The sequence below is a fragment of the Macaca nemestrina genome, chromosome 4 (assembly GCF_043159975.1).
Source record: "Macaca nemestrina isolate mMacNem1 chromosome 4, mMacNem.hap1, whole genome shotgun sequence".
Classification (NCBI taxonomy): domain Eukaryota; kingdom Metazoa; phylum Chordata; class Mammalia; order Primates; family Cercopithecidae; genus Macaca; species Macaca nemestrina.
This window is the reverse complement of record NC_092128.1, coordinates 21366228-21393871: the sequence shown is the minus strand read 5'-3', so window position 1 is coordinate 21393871 and position 27644 is coordinate 21366228. Positions and strand designations below refer to the sequence as shown.

The following is a 27644-nucleotide window of genomic DNA, read 5'->3' as shown; positions in this document are numbered from 1 at the left end:
AGATAGCAGCACTGGGAACCCCTGCACCGCAAATGGAGATAATGCCTTGCTGGTAAAGAGTTTCATTCAAGGTCTAGGATGGCCTTAGAGTTGTGCACACATTCTTGAACAGATGTGCAATGATTATTTATGCAACAACTAACTGAAAGTGAAAGAAAATGCCAGGAATAAAAAATGTCGCAAGATTGTGATGCAGTGACACTGAGCTTTCCAGACCACTGAGTCTCTATCTAGTGACGGCAGGTTCTTTTGACATGTAGGGGCTAGAGATATTATTAGTTTGAACTAGATGGAACTGCCAAAATTTAAATGGTTTTGACCCACAATATGTCAATTTCATATGTTTCAACAAAATACGTCTGTTCCAGCCCCATGGCCTGTGTTTAGCATGATGTGTGTAGTGGCATGGGTTTTCTGCAATCCTTTAACCTCACCAAGACACCACAGCCTTTCCTTTGCAGGTCCCCCGTGCAATGAAGGGGTTATATATTCCAACTCATTCAAAAGAATAGGGAGATTGAGAAATTACAGCAGGCATCCGCAAACTTTTTCTATAAAGGCACAGGGAGTAAATATTTTAGGTTTACGGGACCATCCACCTCTGTTGCAATTACTCAGCTTTGCCATTGTGGCACAAAAGTATCTATAGACAACACACAAATGAAAAAGCAGCCACAGACAATATATAAATAACTGGGCATGGCTGCATTCCAATGAAATTTTATTTACAAAAATAGATGGCAGCCAGACTTGGCCTATGAGCTGCAGTCTGCCAACACCTGGGTTAGACTACATGTTATCTGGTAAAAGAAAGAACAGGTGCACAGGTACACGGTTACAAACAAATAAGAAAATGTAGCATCTGGTACAGACAGAGGAATTAGGCTCTAAATAAAGTGGGGGGAAAGCTAGATTGAAGAAAAGTAAATAGGGACGTTACCATCAGATCCTAATGAATATATATGTTAAAATGTAAGAAAGAGCTACATTTCAGTGAGCATACAGACAACATCCAAACCTAAAAAAGCATACAAGAACCACTCTTCTTATCCTCACACTTAGCCCCAAAATAAAAAGTCATGCACTTTAAACATTAAAACCAGAAGAGCCAGGATTCGTGTCCACCCGTGTTGGAGGGACCTCGTATGTCGTACGTTGCTTTGCTTCTAAAGTTGCACCTTCCTATATAGGAGGAGTTCTCAACAATATAGAGGCACTGGGGGGAAAATGTGGAGTAAGAAGTCCTCAATTCTAGTCCCAGTGTTAGAATTAGGGAAGGATTTTCTAGTCTTTGACCCCAAGCTTCAATGTATATAAAATACAGAAGTTAATTTCTCTCTCTAGTGTATCCCAGTTCACCTATGCTATTGTTCTATAGTTTCAATCTGTCTTTCTTCCTCCAAGGATCCTATATGAGAAAAGCAATACATTAAATTAGGAATGCCTTCTACTTCCAAGGAGGAACTCAAATAATGACTTAAGTGTATTCCGACAAAACATGAGCCCACATTGCTTTATTTCATCCCAAACTTACCGCCTGCTTGCACCAGGAACAGCTGATAGCCACAATCTCTTTACTGTGGAAGGAGAACTTTTGCTGGAAGCCCTGGGATATTAGGACAAGAGACAGAGAATTTAAAACCAACTCAGTTACAGCACACATTTGCCCTCCTGAAGTGCAATGACGTGAATAAGGCCAGAACTGTCACCCACCACTGGAGGGAAGTAGAATTGCAAATGCCACATTGAGCACCACACTCTCCACTTTCTGCCTGCAATGATTTTCTATTCCCGAAGCATTTCGAGTGAGAGAGAGAGGAGGTGCTGGTATTTCCTAGCCCACTACTACTCAAAGTCAAACACACAAAACGAGGTTTTTGAAAAAATAAATATAGTTCTGATATATTTTTATTACAACCAAAGGAAAAGCCACTATTGGTTCACATGGTCTTGTATAACAAAAATCATTCATGTTAGAGGCTCTATATACCTTTAGCGTCTGAGAACCCAGAAAAAAAAAATGAAATTTCAGAGACAATAACTGGAACTCAGGGTCTTGGAGAAGTCCAAGGGTGTAGTAGTAAATTCAGACACTTTCATAAGCCCCTTGAGATGTCTCTACTCAAAACAAGGAGCTTTTAATTTTTATTCTTTACCAGGAAGCAATGATGAAATCAATGAAATGGTAAACCCAATCCTCTTAAAGGAACAAACTGAATTACTTTTCCATCAAGAAGAGGTGATTTTCGGCTGCTGCTGTCCCTAAATAATGGCCGGAGATAAATAAGTAGTATTACACAAAGAATTTTTTTAGCCTTCCCAAAGCTCATCCATTTCCCTCTGCCTGTGAAATCTAAACCCAAACAAAAAATTCAAAGCCACAATAAAAAATGTTAAAACAGAGCTTTTGTAAGGTGATCCAAAGAAAACAGAAAGATGTGATAGGCAGGAAAGCTATTCAAGGCACTGGCTAAACAAGTCTGACTTAATGTGTACAGATAATTTTTAAGATGAAAATCCATTACAACATTATTAAATGATGTCCCAATGGCATTTTTCAGTGCCCATAATCCCTGCCCATCTGCAGTACTTTATATACTACCAAGCATTTCCTCCTTTTGAACCTCTATCCTCTCTTGATTTCCTAATACACCGTCCCAGTTCTCTTCTACCTCTCCAGTCTTCTGTATGTGGACAGACGACCAGGACTGGTTTCACTACTTTTGCTCCAACCTCAACTACCACTTCCAGAGACATAACCTTAAGATCAGACTCTCCTGGGTTTTGAAAATTGTATCCATCAATACCTCCTTCTCAAAAACCTAAGTGGTATTATCACTCCCTGTGCAGAAAAGAGTTGACATAGCAAATCAGACTTCTTAGAAAGGCTGCTTGCAGCTGGATGCGGTGGCTCATGCTTGTAATTCCAGCAGTTTGGAAGGCTGAGGCAGGTGGATCACCCGAGGTCAGGAGTTCAAGACCAGCCTCGCCAACTCATCACTACTAAAAATAGAAAAGTTAGCTGGGCTTGGTGGCAGGCGCCTGTAATCCTAGCTACTTAGAAGGCTGAGTCAGCAGAATTGCTTGAACCCAAGAGTTGGAAGTGGCAGTGAGCCGAAATCGTGCTACTGCCCTCTAGCCTGGGTGACAGAGCAAGACTCCATCTCAAAAAAAATAATAATAAAATAAAAAATTTTTTAAAAGTAAAGAAAAACTGCTTGCAAGGTTGGCCCTTGGTTGGCATCTGGGAACTTGGATTTCAGGAAGGTTTCTCCAATTGTCAGCACAGTTAAGAGTGTCTCATTGGGCCTAAACTGTTTGCACAGGTGGGGCATGGTGGCTCACACCTGTAATTCCAGCACTTTGGGATGCTGAAGTAGGTAGATCGCTTGAGCCCAGGAGTTTGTGACTGGCCTAGGCAACACAGTAAGACCTTGTCTCTAGATTAAAATTTTTTTAAAAAAAGAAAAGAAACGTTTTGTGCAAACAATGTAGTTTATGCTGAATCTCTGCTGTCCTTCTGGAAGTCTGGAATTTTATTATGTGCAATGCAGAGGGTGCTTATGTAAAAAGGCCTCAATAAAAACCCTGGACACTGAGTCCAATATTCCTTCCACATGTGTTTCACAGTACATTGCTGGAGGAATTAGGCACATTCCGTGTAATTCCCCTGCGAGAGAACTCTTGGAAGCTTGTGGCTGGCCTCCTCCAGACTTTGTGCCATGAGCCCTTCCCTTTGTTGATTTTATTTTGTATTCTTGTGTTGTAATAAACCATAGATGTTAGCACTACAGACTGAGTCCTGTGAGTCCTCCTAGTGAATCACTGAACCGGGGGTGGTCTTGAGGACCCTTGATATGCTCCTCTCCTCCAAGATAACGACTCTTGCTATTTCTTCTTCTGCTGATGGTCACCTCCCATCCAGATTTTTGCTCCATTTTCTAACTTGTCCCTCCACTGATAGTCTGTTGTTCCCTTTATTCCACACTCTATCCTGGATACTGCCACCAGGTAAAATGATGCTTTCTAAATTTCTGCCTCCCATTCAAAATACTTGAATGACACTTCTTTCCTTACAGATAGCAGAATAAGCTCTTCATGCAGGTATTCAGGGCCACCCATAATCTTCCCATCAATTTTCTGACATCTATCTTCCACTCCTTTGTATTATAAATTCCTGTCCAGAGTGAGACAGGTCTACTCATATCCACAATATGTTTTATTCTTTTATAGTTCTATTTCTTTATATATGGCTGTTTCTTCATTCCCAACATACCATCTAGAAACCTATCCCCATTTCATATACAGTATCTAAATTTGGCTTCCACTAAAAAATCTACAAGTCTCCCAAAATCACCTCAACTCACTGTGATCTCTCCTCCTACAGACTTGCCTTGCCTCGTACCTACCCTTGCCATTATAAATAGCTTCCCTATGTGGCTGGTTATTTTGTATACACATGTATTATCTCTCCAATGGAACTGTAAGTTCTTTGAAGGCAGTCAGTCCTTGTATAGTTCTTAGCAACTTGGCATAGTTCTTTGAACATCATAGGCATGCCATGATATTTTCTGATTAATTGAACAAAAAAAAATTGCTGCTATTCCATCATGATCTAATTACCAACTTCATGCTATCCAGACATTATAAGCCTTACCCAAACCACCTGAAAATATATTTCCTCACAGCATCCTTCCAGGCAAAAAAACTAACCCCTACAGACACTGCAAAGACGGTAGGATTCTAATGTTCATTTTTAAGTCCACAATATTAAAATGCTGCATGGATAAAAATCAATACACTAGAATTTGTGGCACAACAGCAGTAGTAGCCACAACTAGAGGTCTGCTAAATGTTACGGTTTTAAATTTATCATTATAAGTCTTAAATGCAATCACCAGGCCACCATTCTCTCCACTTAGATATCAGATGGCTGTGCATCAAACAAAAGCTGAGGAGAGATGGCAAAGCTCAGAATCATTCTTGGATCTTCTTGTTGGCTGAGTGATCTTAGGCAAATCACTTAACTCTTCTAACTTCCTCTTTCATGTGAAAATGAGAATGATAATAGAAACCTCTCCTATAACACTAAGTGGTTATAAGCATCAAATAAGGCCATGCATTTAAAAATCTTTATAACACTTTACTTATGTTTGTATTTAATGTGTGTTTATATAAAATTAAGGAGTGCTTTTATTGCTAAGATCTATGAACAGGAACCTCTTCCACCATCTCGCTGAGAAAGCTTTCTGGTGTCTAATATGTGACTAAGTGATGCTCTACTCAATGATACAGGGTGAGTGTATCTAGCCCCACCTCACCACTAAACATTAGCCGTCTGGTTTCTGGGAGAGAACAGATACAATCCACTGTGGTACTGACAGCTAGACCGACACCAGAAACAAACAATAAGGCCAATCACAATTGGGGCACTGGGCACTACACTTATGCAGTATTGTGGCAGGACCCTTGGCAATGAGCCCAGTGGTAATCAACTCTGTGCTTTGTTTTAGATTCTTGTCTGGCAGACTCACAGCAACCATAGCTTCAGGCTTATCATCTAACACAGAGGTATAAATAGAAGCACATCAGAGCCTTCACGAACCAAGTTCCCACTAAACCACCTGCTATGGGAAGACTTTGGCCAGGCTCTCAGCATGCCAAAATGAACCAGATTCCAAATTGCTCATTTTTAAATGTTGGCCCAAATCTGCTATTATGGTACTGACAGATGCCCTGACTGAATTTCAACTGACTCTATGATTTTTAAGAGCTGTTTAGTTCAGCACTGTCAAAGAGGAAAATAGGGATGGGAGGTCAGATGCTTTGGATCCAACTGACTTCAGAATTGAAAATACCAAGAACATTGAGGAATTAGGTCTTTTTTTGTTCTTTGGGATTTTTCAATCAAACTTAACCTTTGGAATAAAGTTTAAACCAGGTTTATTGAGCGCTAAAGCTTTGTTGCCTTCTGACTTCTTCTGCCATCTAAGGCAGGTACCAAATGGCACTCAGTTTTACAGCTTTGGCTGAAACCAGTAAAAAAGGGCTTGACTTAAAATAAGCTGAATTTATTTCATTATTTCTGTATTTAACTTTGTTTAGGGTGAGAGAATATTCTGACCATAGGCTGATTCCCTATTTGATTTGATTTGATCCAACACAAGAGTTGATATTCTTCCTGCCTCCAAAACTTTAAACAACAAAATAAACCTCTCCATATCCACTAGCATGTCCAAGGCTCATAAAGTATTACAAGGGACAAACCCACGGAATTATAAAATACGACTGACTCAATTTGCTTTCATTAATATTTATCTTAAAACACAGAACTCCAAACATTTTTGCACAAATACTTCCTATGATTTTTGAAAAAAGTACTTTTACATATTTTATATTTCATCTCTAAAATGTTTATCTTAAGTTTAACTAATGGCAAAGTTAAATTTCTAGCAAAATAAAATGAAAATTTTAAAATGAAACTATTGGACCACATATAAAGGTATCCTATGGGATAGCAATAACATAGTGATTTGGTACACACTAGTGTCAAGAACATTTTTCCATTTTCACTTTGCTAGAAGACCTCAGACTGGTTGTGGTGTTTCAATGTAACCACTTCCAACCCTCCAAAATTGACAAACAACTGTGATGTTTGGGCGTTCCACCAGTGGAAGCAGATAAGCAACTGAGACCTTCACATGACCCAGGTACAGACCCACACCAACCTAACTGAAAACTTTTTTTGCTGATTAAAAAATGGCATTTGTTTTAAACAACTATCTACTGACTTATGGACTACATCTGTCTTGTCCAGATTGTTATCCAGAGTGTAGCCTTCAGTTTTTAACTAGCAAAACCCACCATAAGCCAACTCCCTAATACATACACAAATTATTGGCTTTTTCCTTGAACAAATTATTCAGCCCAGTTTCCCACTGATACGTGTACCCGTGCCTGGTAATGTGACTAATGTGAATCCTTGAAAATTAGGCTGGTTTGATAATATGCCTTTTCCATAGTTTTCTCACAGTGTAAAAATGGTAGCATAATAGTCTAGATTTTGCAAAACTAGGGTTTATTTACTCATAGAAAACCTAAGTTGGCCGGGCACGGTGGCTCAAGCCTGTAATCTCAGCACTTTGGGAGGCCGAGACGGGCAGATCACGAGGTCAGGAGATCGAGACCATCCTGGCTAACATGATGAAACCCTGTCTCTACTAAAAAATAAAAAAAATTAGCCAGGCGAGGTGGCGGGCACCTGTAGTCCCAGCTACTCGGGAGGCTGAGGCAGGAGAACGGCATAAACCCAGGAGGTGGAGTTTGCAGCGAGCTGAGATCTGGCCACTGCACTCCAGCCTGGGTGACAGAGCAAGACTCTGTCTCAGAAAAAAGAAAACCTAAGTTATCTAAATTTCCTAAATTTTCTATACAAATTTTACTAGTCTTAAAATTGTTATAAATATTTAAGATCTTCAAAATGTAAACATATATATTCATCTATATTGGATTACAATAAACAATATCTTTATAATTTCTGACAGTGCTGCGAATTAGGTGAATCTAGATAGTTACTTTATTAGAATCATCTCTGAAAAATCTAAATGCTTGTCTCTTGGATTTAATTACAATATCTCTTACGGCATTAATAAAAGACTGAAAGTTTTCAGTGCCCTCACTGTCTATAATATCTTCCTGTTCCAGGGGAATCAAGGATTTATGCCCATAGATTGACATTTTATTACCCCCTGTATTCTAAATTCCTCCATTCTATTATTGTTGGTAATCACAATATATTATTAATCAAAGCCAATCAACCCCATCATCCTGAGAAAGGTTTTGCTTTTTCCATTCATTTATCTGAAGGCTCCTGCTACAAGCTATAGATCATTCAGTCTTCTGGGGAAAAACATCAAAAATTTAAGGCACAAGATTCTCAGTACAACTTAACAACTCTTACCACAAATGTGCCATGCTGTATGAAACAACTAAGGCATAACTTCCACGACATCTTCATTTCGGAAGCAGATGCCTTCGTGGAAGCAGATAACTTAACCCAAGACCGTGGAATTGAGACAGACACCTATAACAACCGCAACTGATTTACATTGTAATTTACATTAACTGTCTTTAGCTATGATATTTATATTTCATATTGCTATGACTATCCTGATTCTAGGACAAAAATATTTTGTTCAGATAGTGCTATATTCAATAAGGCCAAAATTATATATGAACCTTTACCTGTTGGGTTTATATCTTTGTCCTAGAACACCAGGAAGGTTTATGAAAGTATTATCTTAGTGAGGCAACTAGCTATCATTATGATAATGCCGATCCATGAAAATTAATTTCCACCTCTGATTAACTCATAACCTTACCAATAAAAATTATCATTTTAATGCTAATAATATTCACCAAGCAGGGTTTTTTTTTGAAAAAAAAAAAAAGACTAGTTAAAATAATTTAAATATTTTTGAAAGATAGGATTGATGTCAACAGAGTTACCAATGATAAATCAGTTAAGCCACCTAACGTATAATCTTGCCGATGGTGTGACATTACAGGAAATAATTGTCTTTACTGTTTACGCTTAGCTTGTTGATTGCGGAAAACGCTCTTCTGCCAGTAGAATTATCTACACTTCCTTTTTGTGTAAACATAGACTCTTTCACTACACTAGCTCCCAGACAACTGAGAAGGAGACTTTAAAATTTCCCAGAATTACTCAGATTGTACCCCTCCTTGCTTCATGAATTTATGTCAAGGTGACATTAGCATGTAATATATGCCTTAGACGGAGAAAAGCGTCTGCTCTCTAGAAATAGTTTTGACTTCACTTTGGGGTTTTACTACATCTGCTCTTCCCAGTAGTATCTCAAATGATCTAATAATCTTTGCAGAGCAATGTGCCTGATCAGGGAAGGTGAAGAGGCTGCTAAGAGTGAAAAAAAACTACATCTCAAAAGAACTAACTGCAGGACCTAATCAATATGTACTAGCAGGAATGGGAAAGTGTGGGGGAACTGGATCCTGAGGGTGAAGAATGAAAAAGGGCAGGACTTAGAATTAGATAATTTTGCATTTTGGGAGCACTCACCTCTAATAGAGGATTTAACACATTATCAAGAACCCTAGAAGATGATGATAACACTAGGGTGGCTTTTGAAAACTTGAACAAAAAAAATTGACCCATGTTAAGTGAAGTAGAAATGTCTGAATTGCAGTGACAGAGGAAGAAGCAAACCAAATCTCAGAATGAGGCAGGCTAAAGCTGCTATATTAGGTACAGCTGAAAAGCCCGTCGGTTGACTATGATCTGCCAGAGGCCCAAAGGACACTCCGTTTACCAAAGCAATAAGAAATGTGCTGGTGAGAAGAGCACCAACATTGTTGGAAAGTTCAGAGGTGGCTCTCCCTCGTAGGTTAGCCCCAATGCTAGGAAACACCTTACAGATTGGGCACTCTGACAGTAATTGGAATTATAGAATTCTAAAATAATATGGACTCTATGGCAGCACTAAACCACCAAAACAAAGTGAAGGCACTTATTGCAAGATTGAAGTTGCAGCCAAGGGGACTTGACCTAGAGAGCCATGGAAATGGTTAACATAGCATGACATCCCTACAAGAAATATGGATTATCAGATGAAAGAGATAGTCCTCAATTAATAGAATCAGAAGACATCAAGAATGGGTGATCAAGAGAGATGAGGGATGACGTTGCAATAAAAAGTCACAATCTTTTGCTCTGTTTCTTGACCTAAGCCAGTTTTCAAACACAGAATCCATTGATTGAAGGAGAGGGTAAGTCCCCAGGAGAAGAATCTTACAACAACACATCAAGAGTCTACAGCAACACTTTTCTGGTCTTTAATTAAAAGGACCTACATCCATTAACTTGGGTAGTTGTACACTGAGGAGAGAGAGAAATGTCCAAATATTCTAAAGACTAATGGACAAGTGTACAAGTTGACACGTATACCCTGGGTATGAAGCAGCCCAGGTATCTAATGGTCCCCTATGAAAATAAAGATACAGGCTGGGCATGGTGGCTCACACCTGTAATCCCAGCATTTTGAGAGGCTGAGGCAGGCAGATCACGAGGTCAGGAGATCAAGACCATCCTGGTCAACATGGTGAAACCTCGTCTCTACTAAACATACAAAAAAATTAGCTGGTTGTGGTGGTGCATGCCTGTAGTCCCAGCTACTCAGGAGGTGGAGGCAGGAGAATTGCTTGAACCCAGGGAGCAGAGGCTGTAGTGAGCCGAGATCATGCCACTGCACTCCAGCCTGGGCGACAGAACAAGACTCTATCTCAAATAAACAAACAGACAAACAAACATGAGGCCCAGTTAAACAAACAAGCAAAAGGCAGAAGTCCAGCCAGGCGCAGTGGCTAACGCCTGTAATCCCAGCACTTTGGGAGGCCGAGGTGGGCAGATCACCTGAGGCTGGGAGTTTAAGACCAGACTGACCAACATGGAGAAACCCTGTCTCTACTAAAAATACAAAATTAGCCGGGTTCGGTGGCGCTGGCCCATAATCCCAGCTGCTCGGGCAGCTGAGGCAGAAGAATCACTTGAACCTGGAAGGCGGAGGTTGCCGTGAGCTGAGATCACACCATTGCACTCCAGCCTGGGCAACAAGAGCGAAACTCCGTCTCAGAAAAAAAAAAGGCAGGAGTCCTAGACCAGGGCTGGTTTTCAGAGAGTCTACTGGTCCCACAAACCCATCAGTATTAATTTCCCTTGTCCTCAATTGTGTAAGTGAAGTGAACAGATGTGGAAACTGGCACAACCCTAAGACTGATTTCTTAGTCTGTTATGTAAGAGGAAGCCCAAGTGAAACCTTCAAACCATCCTTCTAGTCATAACTATATCAAAATCAATGTCACATTCTTAAGAAGGAATAAGTATTACATTTCTATTAATTTTGAAAGCTCTGACAATAGTACTGTGTTTATGTTTCCAAAATTATCTAAGGGCCACCCTTAAAGACTAAAGGAGGCAGGAGGCAGGGGTGGTGTACTCCAACATATCCCCATTTAACTCACCAGCTGAGATGCTATAAAACCAGACAGAGACTGGAGAATGGTGCCTGAATATCACAAATTCAACCCAGTGTATTCTATTTGCAGCCACTGTGCCAAATTTGGAATATTTCAGCCTTAAGTACATGACATGTGGCCACTGATTGGGCAAATGAATTTTTCCATCCCTCTCTGAAAGGAGAATTCAAAACTATTTGCATTTGCTTTTGGGGTTAACAGTACATTTTTACAGGCATGTACCAAGGCTTTCAACTCTTTCAAATGTTATCCAGATATAATGCAAAGGAACCTGAACTGTGTGAACATTCTGCAGAAGATCATCCAGTCCACCATATCAGTGGCATCACATGAAAGCAGACGAGCAAGAAGTGAGAGGTACATCAGAGGTCCTGGTGAGAAGGAAGGTGGGAGATAAGCCCGGTGAGGAGTCAGGGGTCCCACATGTCAATGAAACTTCTAGGGGTCAGTGGTCCAAGGTATGCTAGAATATCCCCTCCAATCTAAAGAAAAAATTATTGCATTTCCTAATTTAAACCACTAAGAATGAAGCACAGCACTTTATTTGGCCTTTCTGGGTTCTGGAGGCAGCATATTCCACACTTAGGAATGTGATCCATTTACTAGATGGCATTAAATGCCGCCAGCTTAGAATGGGGCCCAGAGCAGGAAACAGTGCTGCAGCAGGTCCAGGCTGCAATGAAAGAATCCCTGTCACTCCATGTGATTAGAAGTTTAGGGAAGGAGAAAAGATGTCCTGTGGTGTTTATAACAAGCACCAATAGGAAAATCAACATAGACTCTAGGATTCTGAAACAAGGTTGTGCTATCTGCAAGAGGGAACTATATACCTTTCAAAAATATTTTCTGGCAGGTTATCGTGCTCTGGTGGAGAAATACCTGTCCATGAATCATCAGCTGTCATGAGCTGAATTCTGTCGGATCACTATGTCACAAGGTTGAATGAGCCCAGCTTAAGCCATTGTTACAGTAAGTGGGACCATCTGAGATCTGGAACAAGCAGTACCAGGGATGCATGAGTAGGTGGCTCAGATCACCCACATTATCCACTATTATTACAGTACCAGGTCTCTCATTCAACTCAGCTATGGAAAAATGGGAGTACTGAATGACCAGCTCAAAGAGGAGGAAAATACTGAGATTCATTCATGCATGAATCAACTTGCTATATACATCCAGGCCAAAAGCAAACTACTGCTGCACTGAAGTCTACTCAGGAGTGGGCCCTAGAGACAGGAATAATAAGAAATCCTCCTCATGCGCATAACTTCAGGTGAAGCAACTAGTCATCCCATTTATGCGAAAAGATAGATGGCTTGACATAAGAATATATAATGACTTACAGGCAGTGATAAATGGCATGGCTGGTTGGCCAGGGCCCTGGAGGGAAACAGGAGGTCTGGGGAAGAGGTATATGGAAGAACATATGAAAGTAAGTACAAAGAGTGAAAAATCCTGATATTGCACATCAGTTCCTACCAGAGAGCATTCTCCTTGTAAGAACTAAAATCTTAGACATAACGCAGGTACCATACTGTGTCATAAGCCATCCCATTGATGGATGGTGCAATGGGCTTGTAAGTACAGTACCCATGGTGGAGTGATGGATGCTATATGTGGGCCCAATAGCATGCACAGCCAGTCATCAAAACTCAGCCAGCTCCCGCCACTGCTGAATTTCTAACCTGCCAGCAAAAGACACCAAACCTGAGCATCCAATATGGCACCATCCCTCAGAGAGAACAAGCTACTCTGAGGCAAACTAATCACACCGAACCCCCTCCACTTTAGAAGGGGCACCAGCTCATCCTGACTGGAATCAATGCACATTCAGGATATGGGCTTACCTCTCCCTTCTTCAGGGCCTCAGTCAGTGCCACTACGCAAGCACTTACGAAATGTCTGACCCACCAGCATAGGATCCTGTGCAACATTGTGCCAGATGAAGGAAATTATTTTATGGCATAGAGGTGCAGAAGCGTGCATGTGACCATGAGATTCACTGGACCTATCATGGCCTACACCATCCAGAAGACACAGGCCTGACAGAGAGATGGAATAATCTTTTGAAAATTTAACACTGGCTTCAGCTTTGAGAAAATATCCTGTGAGCACCATCCACCAGACTCAATATGTTTACTCAGTAAATCTATGATCATTTCATGGTGCTGTTTCTCCATGACAAAATACGTAAGTACAGAAACCAGTGAGTGAAAGTAGCAGTGGTTAGGCCTACTGTGGCCCACTTGGGGAGTTTGTGCTTCTGGTCCCCACAGCTCTGGGCTTTGAGGGTCTAAATCCCAGATGGAGAATTTCTTCATCATGGGACATAACATGGAGCTCTGAAAACTTTAAGCTACCACTGCACCCAGTTACTTTGGAATTTTTGTGTTAAGAGACTAGCAGGCACAGAAAGGAGCCAGCATCCTGACAGGAGTAATTGATCCTGATCGTTAGGCACAGATCTAGCTGTTATCTGACAATGGAAGCTGGAAGAATACATATGGTAACTAGGCAATCCACTGGGGCAGCCTTTGTAAGGTTTTGAACAATTTTAATAGTAAATAGACAACTGCAACAGCCAAGACCAGGGAATCAGACTGCTGAGAGATAAGGGTCTTTGGTCCCCCTACCAGGTAGGTCAGCTAGACCAGAAGCATTAGTTAAGAGTGAAGTGAATCCAGGATAAGTGGTTGAGGAGAGAGATGATGAACATCAGCAGCAGATGTAAGACAGCTGCAACCATGGAGGCTATAGTTCATCCCATATCCTTCCTCTTCTATATTTCCCAGGAAATTCGACCAATCAGAACCCTGGAAGAGCTGCTCTAAAAATGTGTGATACAAAACAAGGGATTCTGAGTAGGACCAGGAATGGACAGTATTGAATACTGTGGCTTTCCACCCAGGTAACTCTGCTTCAGGCCTGAGCCACTCACCTCATTCCCTCAGTTGAGAGGAGTCTTGGAAGCTGAAGGTCTTCAAATGAGTCACCCTCCCATCTTCAGGAATTTCCCTGAGCCTAAAAGTCACTTGAGTTGATACAGCTTAGATATCTGTCCCCTCTAGAATCTCCTGCTGAAATTTGATCCCTAGTGTTGGAAGTGGGAACCGTTAGGAGGTGTTTGGGTGATGGAGGCAGATCCCCTATGAGTGGCTTGGTGCTGCATTCACAGTAATGAGTGAATTCTCACTCTATTAGTTCCCATGACATCTGATTGTTGGGTGACACTGGCACCCCTCTTCTTTCTCTCTTGCCATGTGATCTTCACACTCAGGGCTCCTCCCTCCCCCTGCACCATGAGCAGAAGTTTCCTGAAGACCTCACCAGATGCTGGTATCATGCTTCTTGTACAGCCTGCAGAACTGTGAGTCACACATTCCTCTTTTCTTTATAAACACCCAGCCTCAGATATTACTTTATAGCAATGAAAATGAACTAAGACATCAGCCAAGGACAGTCCTCGCCCAGTTGTGGGTCAAGGCCAGGCAACTCTGAAGGGCTCTTCCAGTTCCCCTTGGAGTTGACTAAGGCCTCTGTTGTGACTGCACCACAGTTCAACACCTCCCTCTACCCAGTCCTGGTACTTTTACTTCCCTACCAGTATCACTTCTGAGATCACTCAATAAACTCCATGCACATAAATCTCAACTCAGAATCTGTTTCTTGGGAACCCCAAGCTAAAATAATGGTTTGGACCTGAAAAGGTAATAATATGCCTATCTTTTTATTGGAGAAGAACATGAAAAAGGAAACATTTTCCATGTAAAAGGAAAAATGTCCTCTCAACAGTACCACTTTCCTAGTAGATATCAAAATGGAATGCTGTGTTTAACCAAAATTGCTTTTAACCAGCTGAAACTAATAAACAAGAATTATACCTGTTCAGTAGAACTTCATCAAAATAAAAAACTTTCCTAACCAACTGTTAAACCAACTTGAAGGTACTTTTAGACTTACCTGACTTGTTTAATCAACTGTGGATGTACTTTTGGATTAATTCTGCCCTATAAGAGTGAAAGCTCCGGCCGGGCGCAGTGGCTGAAGCCTGTAATCCCAGCACTTTGGGAGGCCGAGACGGGTGGATCACGAGGTCAGGAGATCGAGACCATGCTGGCTAACACGGTGAAACCCCGTCTCTACTAAAAAATACAAAAAAAAAACTAGCCGGGCGAGGTGGCGGGCACCTGTAGTCCCAGCTACTCGGGAGGCTGAGGCAGAAGAATGGCGCAAACCCAGGAGACGGAGCTTGCAGTGAGCTGAGATCCGGCCACTGCACTCCAGCCTGGGCAACAGAGTCAGACTCCGTCTCAAAAAAAAAAAAAAAAGAGTGAAAGCTCCAATTATTAAACCTTGATTTTTGCTTCTCAGCTAACTATTCAGCCCACATTTCTCTGCCTGGATTATAAATAAACTAAGCACTGGCTTTGCTCATCACCATGGTGGTCAATTTAAAGAATACATAAACATGCTCTTTCTTTAACAAGAGAGAAAGTTATATCATTTCTTTTTCTTCCTTGAAATCATATTTCATTTCTTTTTTTTAATTAAAGGAGACTTTTTTTCTGACATCAATATTTCATATGTCTGTTTGACATCCCTAGGCTTTTACACCTGGGGCAAAGAGGGAGAAGAATGCTTTCCGTCATAAGCGGATTGAAGAAAGGCAACTTGGAAAGGGAGGTCAGCGCGGAGAATCACAAAAGTGTTCTCAGGCAGGTCAGACTCAGGTTTTAATAAAGAGACAAATGGTGAATGAGGATTTGGGAACTGCTTCCCTTACCCCTTTCCAAGCCTGCCTGCCCTAGGGAATCCCAGTGTGACCCAGGAATGAGCACAGCTCAACTAGTAAATATCAGCTTGGTGGCTTCAGAACTCCTCCTTTTCATTCTCCAGATACTGTTACTCATTTGCTGGCAGCTCTCTGGACCTTTCTGTCCCTTTGTTTCTCAACTTTCACCTCTTCATCTCTTCTTTCCTCTCCATATACATTTTTGTTCATGTTCCTCCTCCAATTTTTCTCTTAAATGTCATTATTTTCTTCATTTCCCCAATGCTTCTTTTTTTTCTATTTTTGCCCTTGTATGAATTTTCAGTCTCATATCTGGCAAGAATAATGATATGTATATATATACACACACACACATACACATATATATACACACATACATATATAGGTGCACACACAGGTATATATATACATATATACATATGTAAATAACTTTTGCCCTTTTATGAATTTTCAGTCTCTAATCTGGCAAGACTATATATACACACACACACATATATGTATGTACACACACATATATATATGTACACACACATATATATATGTACACACATAGATATGTACACACACATATATATGTACACACATAGATATACATATATACATATGTAAATAACTATAACATGTTGATTATATATATTATACAGAGATATTTATTATCATTATATTTTTATAATTTCTCAGCTTTATATGCCTTATTAATTTAAAAGGCAGAGAAGTTATATGTTTCTAATTTCTCTCTTAAAAATACTAAAATTTTTTTATTATTTGTACGTAGTCTATAATTGATTTGCTTTTCATGAAGAAAGTAGCTCTCATCAACTGGCATCCAAATATGAGGTGCACATTTACCATACATTGCTTTACATGTATGATCTCATCTGACAATAATTCTAAATAGGAGGAGAACACAAAGATTTTAAAAACGTTTGGATTTGCTTTTCTGATTGTTTGTTCATCTATGTCTAAATTACTATATTTGAAGTAGTCACTTTGATAAAATGTTTTTACTTGCTAATATCTAGTTTATACTTCAATCAAATTCAGCAACAAAGAGAGGGCAAGAACATATGAAATATGCGATGAGATCAGTCCCTTAAAAAGACTGAAATCAAAACCGGAGATTTATCATGAGACACATGACTTGGGCCAGATTCTCCAAAAAGGAGGGTAAATATGTAGAAGTAGAATCAGCCCTGCTGAGGAAGTGAGGAAGGAGGACAGAAGCCATTTGTCTCTGAGGACCATCTTATCAGGGGACAAAGAGGCCGTTTGCTTGTGTACATGGAACCTTTTGCGACTGGAACCTTGTGTACCTGGAACCTTTTGGGACCATGTCCCCCATCATGATCAGGGGGCAAAGGGATCATTTGCTTGTGTACCTGGGACCTGAACACCATGACAGGAAGTGTCCTCATTGCCAACCTGGCCTGAGGTTTGGGTCTCTGCTCCCCGTGTAGGTCATCTGGGTTCACAAGTACCAGCAGGCCCAGCAGCAGCAGCCAGGAGAAGGTAGTTGGGTGGGGGAAACTACTGAAGAAAGAACAAAGGGCCCCAGAGTGACCAGGGCACTGCATTCACTGCGATGACCAGGATACTGACCACATCAAAGACCCAGGGAGCAGTGACAGTAGCAAAATGGTTCTACAGACGAAAACTGGGGACTGCAGCAAGGACCCCTTAGCCCCCATCCTCTTTTCTTTTAAAAAAAATTTCTTTGGGGGTATAATCTACATAAAAAACTGTACATACTTCATGTATACAACTTGATGAGTTTGTTATAATTAACAATACTGTGTTGAATCACAACAATCCATGCCAAAAACACATCCATTACTCCAAAAATGTTTTCCTGCCCTGTTTATTTATTATTAGGTTTTTGGTTTTTTTATTTTTTTATTTATTTTTTTTTTTTGGTGGTAAGAAAACTTAATAGTAGATCAACCCCCTCAGGAAATTTTGAGGTATTCAACACAGTATTGTTAATTATAGGCACTATGGTGTACAATAGATTTCCAGGACTTACTCGCTTTGCATAACTGAAACTTTGTGCCCTTTGCCTAGTAATTCCCCATTTCCCCCTCCTAGGATGAATCTATAGAAGGATATTATGCTTAACTGAAATAAGACAGACTCAGAAGGACAAACACTACATGATACCACTAGTGTGAGAAATCTAAAATAGTCAAAACTCATAGGAGCAGAGAGTAGAACAGTGGTTGTCCTTGTCCCCTTTCTTGATACTCAGCCAAGGAGAGAAGGGCCAGGCCTCCAGCAGTCATGTGGGCAGGGGCTTTATGGAGCATCCTAGATTCCTTGCCCTTGTACTGCCCCCTCTCTACCTACTCATAATCCTCCTGGGGCTACCGGGAGAGGATTCCTCTGCTATAGCTGCACAAACACACAGGCAAATAACCAAACCCGCCCAACCAGTGCGTGAATCCTCACCCTTAAACTTCCCTTCCCTGTCCTTAACCTTAACTCCCAGGGTACACATTTTCAGATTAGTAGAGTATGTTGCTTTAAGTTGATAAGGGGACATTCTTGAAAGGCCCAAGTCAGTATTTTCCATTATTTTTATACTCTGTAATCCCTTTCCCTACCCATGTAATATCCCAACTGCACTCCCATGAAGTAGTTTTAAACACTTTGGCATTTTTGTGTATAATTTACATATTGTACCCTAAGTTCATTCTCAAGTTATTTTTTTAACAATATTTACTACAAATATAGTTTTGATGTTTTCCCATTTTAAAAAACACTGCATGCTATGTAAACTATATATGAAAATACATATTATTTATAGACAAATAATTCATATTAATGTAGTATGTTTGGTTAGGGAACTGATATGGTTTGTCTGTGTCCCCACCCAAATCTCATCTTGAATTGTAACTCCCACAATTCCCACATGGCAAGGGAGGAACCCGACGGGAGGTGATTGAATTATGGGGGTGGGTCTTTCCTGCACTGTTCTTGTGACAGAGAATGAGTCTCGTGAGCTATGATGGTTTTAAAAACGGGAATTTCTCTGTACAAGCTCTCTCTTTGCCTGCTGCCATCCACATAAGATGTGACTTGCTCCTCCTTGCCTTCCACCATGATTGTGAAGCCCCCCCAGCCACGTGGAACTGTAAGTCCAATAAACCTCTTTCTTTTGTAAATTGCCCAGTCTCGGGTATGTGTTTATCAGCAGCGTGACAATAGCCTAATACAGGAACTGAACTGCATAAAAAATGTAGACAAAGTTTAACTATGTATTACAGGTTGAGCATCCCTAATCTAAAAATCAAAAATCCAAAATGCTTCAAAATCCAAAACCTTTTGAGTGCCAACATGATGCCACAAGTGGAAAATTTCACACCTGACCTCGTGTGACAACTCATAGTAAAAACTTTGTTTCATGCAAAAGATTATTTAAAATATTGTATAAAATTACCTTCAGGCTTTGTGTTTAAGGTGTAGCATGAAACATAAGTGAATTTCATACTTAGACTTGGGTCCCATCCCCAGGGCATCTTATGTATACGCAAATATTCCAAAATCCTAAAAAAATCTAAATCCAAAAAACTTCTTGTTCCAGGCATTTCAGATAAGGGATATTCAATGTGTATACTGCATTTAAAACTGGTTTCAAGAATTGATGTTCGAAATTTTTTAATTTTGATTTTCAAAAAGCACACACACTCAGCCAAACACATATTTAAGGCAAGAGAAAATCAGTCCAAACATCGTTTTATTGTTTATTTTAAAAGTAGAAATGGAAATCACAAACACTCTTTAACCATAAACACTTTCTAAAAAATTTGTCAAGTTTGCAAGCCATCAGTTGGGAAAAAAAAAAAAAGTTTTGCTAAGTGAGGCAATTATTTTTCACTCCATCCCAATGAGTAAATTACAGAATAATGTATGTGTGCGTGCGTGCGTGCGTGCGTGTGTGTGTGTATGGGGGATGGAGTGAGGTTTAAAAGTCTATTAATATGAATAAGAATGTACAACACTACTGATGAAAATTATGCATAGCACCAAGGTTTGGAGTGAATTTTCATTACTTAATCTGTAAATGGAAACAGAGCCATAGCTTTCCTGTCCAGGGTGGAAGTTGGAATCCAAGGAAGGGTAATTTATTATTTGGCAAGGAGACAATCCCACCCATCCCATAATTGTTTGAGTCTTGAAGAATTCATGGAGAAGCTGGATTATAAACACAAAATATAACTATAATAGTGCAGTATTTTGGAAACATGACGTGACAAGCTGGATCACTGACTTCCCCACTGACCACAGACCTGCAGCGAGCTGTGCGCACGGCACGATGGCTGGCTGAGAACACTGGCAGGAAAGGAGACACAGCAACTGAGGGTGGAGGAAGCCCAGTTTTTTCTGTTCAGTTGACCATGCCAACAAGAGGCCAGAAGAGAGTGCAATATGGCACTAGGGAACACTTGTCTCAAAGTATAAAATGTTTATTGATTTTCTTTTAATAAAATCCCTCCCACTCCATTATGGCTTACATTATTGAGGTGGTGCCAGCTACTGGGCTCCAGTGAAGATATTTTTTTCAAAGTGAAGGACCTATTCATCCAGATTCTTACTACTCTTTACATCTCTGACCAAAAAAAACTGCTATGCCTGCCTGACTGCAGCATCTCTCTTACCCTCACATGCATGCACACACACACATGCACATTTATGGGAAAGTTACAGTCAATGATTCTTGAAGTAAAAGAAAATCCATAAGCCCCAAGGCAACACCTTGGAAGAGGTTGATGGACCCAAGAGAGAAAGGTCATGGGAGAGTAGAGGTGTGACCTCCTTTTCCCCAGAACATGTAAGATGGCCAAAAAGAATCGGTACAAATCTTTCCACCTCCCCCCTCCACCTTGTTTACTTTGTTTTACCTCGCTCTGCTTTCACCCTGTTTTGTTCATCCTCTTTACCAGCTAAAAGAGAACCAACTGAGAGCCACCTGGTTGAACTGGAGGACAAAATACTGGTTATAATGAGAGCCTATGCCCTGGAGGCTAAGGTGTGTAGCCTTCCAGAGAAGACCTTCATAACCAATGGTTACAGCATATTTTCTTCCCAGGCACTGGGCAAAACAGCAAAATTAATGCAATTTTTTCCAAGTCTCCCTCCCTCACCTTCCACAACCCTACCTCAGGGAGCCAATATTTTCTTGCATTGCTCTGCTGTCAAAAATGCTGCCCTGGGCAGCTCACACCAATGCTTGACCCAAAGGAGTCACATGAATAAACAAACAGAGGAATAATTATTTAGGAATATATTCCCCCCAAATTATCTTGCCCTCTGCCAAATCCAAACTTCCCTTTACTGATGACCATCAGTTTACTACTGATGTCATTAAAAAAACTGGTGGTAAATCACACTATAAATACATATAGTGATATTTACCACCAGTTTAACCCTCCCAGAGGACCCCGTCATCCTTAAAGTAGATCTTTGTACATTGGAAAAAGCTATAACCCAAATCTGTTGGGGTCAATGACACATGGGATCTACGGCATTTAATAGTATGTAGTCATAACACCCCACCCCTTGCCCCAGCTCACTTTTCCAAGTGGCGCTGCATCCTGAGGGGCCTATAAGCAGCCATGATGACAGAGGAGGTAGATATAAACAACCACAAATAAAAAGGGCATCTCTTCTAGGAACTGGATAATGTCCCAAGGAAGCAACACATTTCTAGCTGCTGACCATGCTGTCCTAAACAGTTCTGCCCAAACACAATTTTATATCAGCATACATCGTGTTACTCAAACCCATTGATTTGCTGCTATTGACCAAAGTATGATGAGTCAGTTGTCTTCATGAGGGTATTTTCACAAAATAATTATATTTTCAAAAATCATTAATGAAATTCACTGTAAGAATGCATCCATGTATCTTAAAATGTGCTAATTCTTTTTATTAACACCATTGCCTCATGCAGTGAGTTCTAGAACAACTACAATGCCTCTTAAGGAGACCTGGACAAGTAAGGTCTTTCAAAAAGGAACTGATGTAGTGAACACTGGATTCAGGGACAGGACTTATCCACCTCAGGTGCTTGCAGAGGCCTGGGGAGCCTCCTGCGAGGCCATGAGGTGACTGGGCTCTTACCTTACCACACTGCTTACATTTCCCCTCCTGCCGACGCCTGTGCACCCAGTGATGACGTACAAAATTCTGTGGGAAAACAAAATTAAATGAATATTTTTAAAACTTTATTTTTATAGACAGGGCCTTGCTCTGTCACTCACACTGGAGTGCAGTGGTATAATCATAGTTCACTGCAGCCTCGAACTCCTCTGCTCAAGCCATCCTCCCATCTCCGCCTCCTGAATAACTAGGACTATAGGCATGAGCTACTGCACTTGACTGAATATGTTTTAATTTGCAAACCTCAATATTCATTTTTAATGTGGCAATACTATTGATTTATATAAACCATGATATGAGCCCAGAAACAAATATTTATGAGTATGACTTGTTTAACAATAAACATGAATCTACTTGGACAAATGAAGTTACTTCTCCATCCCCAAAGATCTTTCATATCTGTAGATTCCACTTCTCATGTCTTCCCTCCACGTCTTCCTAGTGGCAACTGGCCACACCAGATTTCTGTTACTCTACTGTCTTACTAGTCAAACACTCTGCAGATTTGTGAACACAGTAGAGGACCTTGAGCTGGGAGGTAACTGAGGCAGGTAAAAGAAATGGCCAAAGAAAAGTGGAAAGGTGAAGGGGAGAAGCTGAAACAACAATATCCAACTCAATTTAACAAATAGGTATGTAGTGCTTTATCTGTGGCAGGCAGGCACCACACCAAACATTCTAGCTAGAGATAATGTAGATCAAACTCTCAGAAATAGATCTCCTAATACAAGACATAGATGTGAGAATTACTAACTAGATAGAGTGAAGAAAGAGAAAAGCTGAAGGCAAGAGATGTCAAGGACAAGAGATATAAGCATATCGATGATGTTTCTGCAGTGGTATTGTGTTTAAACCATCCTTGGGTACCATGAACTATTACAGATTAGCTTTCAAGGTCTATCTTTGTCTCAGACTGTAGGAAACACAGAAAATCCTTTTCCTCCCAAGTAGGCAAGCACTCCTAGGGCAGAGTCAAGTAGCACCATTCACCATTACAAGAAAGTCATCCTCAGGACTAAGAATGCAGGCAAGCCCTCATAACTTACAAACAATTCATCCCTCTGACAACAATACCCATAAAGTGTTCATTATTTTCTTTTGCCCTTTTCTGGGAAAACACACTTAATCTAATACTAACATGTCTATTGTAGGGTCTAGCCATAGTCCTTATTTTCCCTTTAAAATATATTTAATATATTAATATATATTCAATTTAATATATAAATATATATTCAATTTAAAATATATATTAATATATTTAATATATTAATATATTCAATTCAATATATTCAATTTATTAATATATATTAATTTATTTTTATATATTCACTTTAACATGTATTCAATTATTTAAATTTTTCCTACATGCCAGGCACTGTTCTGTTAGTAAGTACAGATGGACAGAAAATAGATCAGTGTAGAGGGAAAAAAAGTTATATATCAAGGCATGAAATTCAGAGTGACAAGAATACCGTTAATAAGCATTAGCATTATCAATACTGAAATGCCACCTCTATTTCTCTTAATAATGTCAAATCCACTTAAACTAAAACTAAACAAAGACCCTGGAGGAATAATGGTCTTTTAACTATAATCAGATATAAAGAAGCACAATGGTCCCACAATTTAGTCTAATGTTTGTCTCGCTTTTCCTACTACCACAGTTTAATAAAACAAAGACACAAGCTTAGATTGTTCTAAGAAAGAAGCTAATTATAAAAGCTAACACTTGTTGTGTACTATGAGCCATGCACTTTAAGAAATATTTTATAAGTAATAATTCTTTTAATCTTCATGAGAATTTTCATGAGTAGAGATGCCATTTATTTGAAATGTATCGGTAAAATCCTATGAGTTGTTGAAATATTGAAATATATGTTGATTGGGAAATTGCAGTTTAGTGCCCCTAGCATCTCTCTGACTGCTCCCTTGCATCCCCTCAACATTAGAGACCACTTCTACCTCCTCAATATTAAGCAATTACAATGTTAATTTCTGACATAATAGGTCTCCTGGATCCTATTCCAATGATCTCTCTCTTCTGAAAACAAATCATATTGTCTGAGCAATGTTACTGGTTCCCCCAAAGAATCTCAGAATGCTGGGGGCTGGGCCCAGCTGGTGGTGGTTGTCTGTACAACCTTAAATATCCACATGGATGGACAATTCTGGATCCTGTGGCTGGCTGTGGCTTTCAAGAAAATGACATCAATTCCAGAATAACCTGCCCAGTTATCAGTATCTATCCCATCAGTTTAGTGCAAACATTCTACTGAGGATGAAGGTACTGGACCCTCCACCTCTTTACTTTGCAGCTGAGGCTACTGCTGACACCTTTAGCATCTGCCTACTCAACGTATAAGATGAGAACCTTAGTCCACTGCCTGCTTAGGAATAAGCATTAGGGAGAACCCGAGCCAGCTGCCAACTGCAGCATATCCCAATTCACACATTATCAGAGGGTTTGACTTCCATGGTCAATATCATTCTCATTTTACAGAAAAGGAAACTAATGCATAGAAGTCATTACTTAAAATGTAAAGGTCAAAGTGAGGGTCCAAACCCAGACAGGCTGGCACCAGAATCTGTGCTCTTACCATTGTGTCACTGTGCCTTTCCTCTGTTCCGCAAGACAGGGCTCACGCTACTTCAACATGACACGCCAATGAATGATTTCAATGACAGTAGTAGAAATATTGAATATATAAAAATGTCAGACAGTATCATACAGAATAGAAAAATGTAATATAATTGCTGTTAGTGTAGCAGAAGCTGAGGGAAAATGAACAATATCATTGATGTTCAGAAAAAAATCTGTAGTTATTGAGATTATAAATCAGCTAATGACTATCAATTTAAGAAGGAACATGTTGGAAACATTCGATGCAATTACCTGTGTGAAATCATGGCTGACTCATGGGATCACTTAGCAAGTGACAGCTCTACTCAAAACAGTCAGCCAACACTTTCCATATATCAACAATTGTTTAGGAATCTTAAGACTGACTTCCTCATTTTTACTGCAACACGCAGTTGTTCCTTCTTCCCAGGAGATATGTTCTAAGACTCCCAGTGGATGACCGAAACTATGGATAGTACCAAACTTTACATAGACAATGATTCTTCAATCTAATAACTGAGAAAACTACTAAGTGATGAATGGGCAGGTAGTGGATACGCTGGACAGAGGGGTGTTTCATATCCCAGGACAGAGTAGGATGGCATAAGACTTCAACACACTACTCAGAACAGCATGAAATTTAAAACATGAATTGTTTATTTCTGGGATTCTCCATTTAATATTTTTGGACTGTGGTTGACCTTGGGTAATTGAAACCTTGGAAAACAAAATCATGGATAAGAGGGGACTACTGTATATAATTTGGTAAGCAGATGTATAATATCATATAGTTTAGTTGGGGAATAAAAAAACATTTAAAAATTATTTAAATATTATTCTCTATGGCTCTACCATTTGTTAAATATTTTTAATATCATCCTTCCTAGAAAATAAGTCAAAAACTAAGGCATGAATTGATAAACTAACTTATACAAAATCACTGTCATAGAGGAAAATGAGTAATTGTCTCCAAAACATAGCTCTGTGATTTGAGATGTCCAGCACCCTTCTGTCCAGAGTTCTTTTTAGGCCCAATAGAAATTTATTCTACTGCTGCTTAATGATAGTTTGAACAAAGCAAACATCCAATACATGTGTGTTGAACTGAATGGAATTATCCACCTAATTTCTTTGACAATTAAATCACATAGTTACCACGGAGGAGGGGAGGATCATCAATTGCCTTCATCAATAAGGAAAATAACACTACAATAGAATCATTTATATTTTCTAATCCTTATATCCCTAATGCTTTCATTTCTCACCCTCTTTTCTTTTGACCATTATTAAGAGCTCCTAAGTTGTTGAACTGACATTGGACTCAGGATCCTTAACACTGCAAATGTGAGTGTTGACACATTGTTGTTAAGATAGCAAAGCAAGGCTTCTAACATCATAAAGCCTTTTTATTGCTCATCAATAACTTCTGAATTATTCATATACAACTTCAAGCACTGGGCAAGGAAAGGGCTATTACTTATGGGTGTTAAAGTATTGGTAATGCATTATTTCAGGGCTTATATTCAGTATTGTTAGCAAAAATACATAATACAATTGCTTGGCTATTTTCAAACAGCCAGTTGAACTGGGATAAAAGACTACAAATTGGGTTCGGTAAATACCACTCGGGTGATGGGTGCACCAAAATCTCACAAATCACCACTAAAGAACTTACTCACATAACCAAATACCACCTGTTCCTCGAAAACCTATGGAAATAAAAAATTATATATATATATATATATGTATATATATATTTTATAGAGTTTGAAAGGATCTTAGAAATCATAACCCAATCCATCACAGCTTATGACTAAGAAAAAGGAGATCCAGAAAGATTCAACTTAGATGGCTCCAACAAATATTTATTTAAAACTTGTCACACTTCAGGCACTATGCAAATGCCAGGGCATAGTGACCAACAATCTGTGCTCCAGAAACTCTTACCACTTAGTGGAAAAGAAGCAGAGGTATAATTCGAACTAAGGTCAAACTAATTCTAAAGCAAATATTTACTAGGTAAACATCTAAATTAGTAGTAGTAAGAATTCTTAATTTTTAATTAAGAATATCAAATGGGTTATAGTCAGTGAGTCATTAGTTTCATCTTCAAAATGTCCTTTTAGACTAAGAGTTCCTAAACATTTTGAGAGAAATGAATACCTTTGTAAATGTATTCGGTCAGCGGATACCCATCAATCACATACTCTGTATTTTGGTGCAATTAATTTAGGACAAAAATCTATGAGTGACCTCCCAAAATTTACACTAAAGTTGGGAGACATTCTTTAGACAAGCAAACGGTAATATGCATAAATTATTACGGTATACAAAGTGCCCTGAAAAGAAAGAACAAGATACTTTGATAAAGAACAATATACTATGTATTTAAAGGTGGTTGTTAAGGAAGACCTCAGCAAAAGACTGGAGTTTGTGTCCCCTCCAAATTTGTATGTTGAAATCCTAAACCCCAATGCAATGGTAATAGGAGGTGAGGTGTTTGAGAGGTGATCAAGTAATGAGGACAGACTCTTCATGGATGCAATCAGGGTCCTTATAAAAGAGGCAACAGAAAACTCTTTCACCCTCTTTCCTCCACATGAGAACACAATGAGAACACAATGAGAACACAATGAGAACACAGTCTGCAACCCCAAAGAGGGCCCTCACTAGAATGGGACCATGCTGATACATTGATCTTGGACTTCCAGCCTGCAGAACTGTGAGAAATAATTTTTGTTGCTTATAAGCCACCCAGTCTATGGTATTTCATTGCAACAGCCTGAACAGACTAAGACAGTGTCTGAGGGGGATGATATTTGAACTGAGGCCTAACTGTAAGAAACAGTCACGCAAAGAGATTTTCAGTACAGCAATGAAATACACAAATATCCAAAGGTGGGGAATATCCTTGTGTGTGCCACACAAATGGAAAGAAAGTCTATATGGGAGCTAGAGGAGGCTGGAAAGGCAGGCAGGGGCCAGACGACGTGGGCCTTT

The 27644-nt window shown here is 39.7% G+C and overlaps 1 protein-coding gene across 19 annotated transcripts in view; it reads right to left on the bottom strand.

The window, feature by feature from the left end:
- The window catches only part of LOC105471320 (diacylglycerol kinase iota), a 453152-nt gene that overhangs the window by 229566 nt on the left and 195942 nt on the right, over nt 1-27644 (bottom strand). For all 19 annotated transcript variants that reach the window (XM_024789548.2, XM_024789549.2, XM_071094416.1 and 16 more), the window contains 2 exons: nt 21986-22051; nt 1535-1606 (listed from right to left, as the gene is read on the bottom strand). In XM_024789548.2, coding sequence (XP_024645316.2) covers nt 1535-1606; nt 21986-22051 — 138 coding nt within the window. The remainder of the gene's footprint in view (nt 1-1534; nt 1607-21985; nt 22052-27644) is intronic.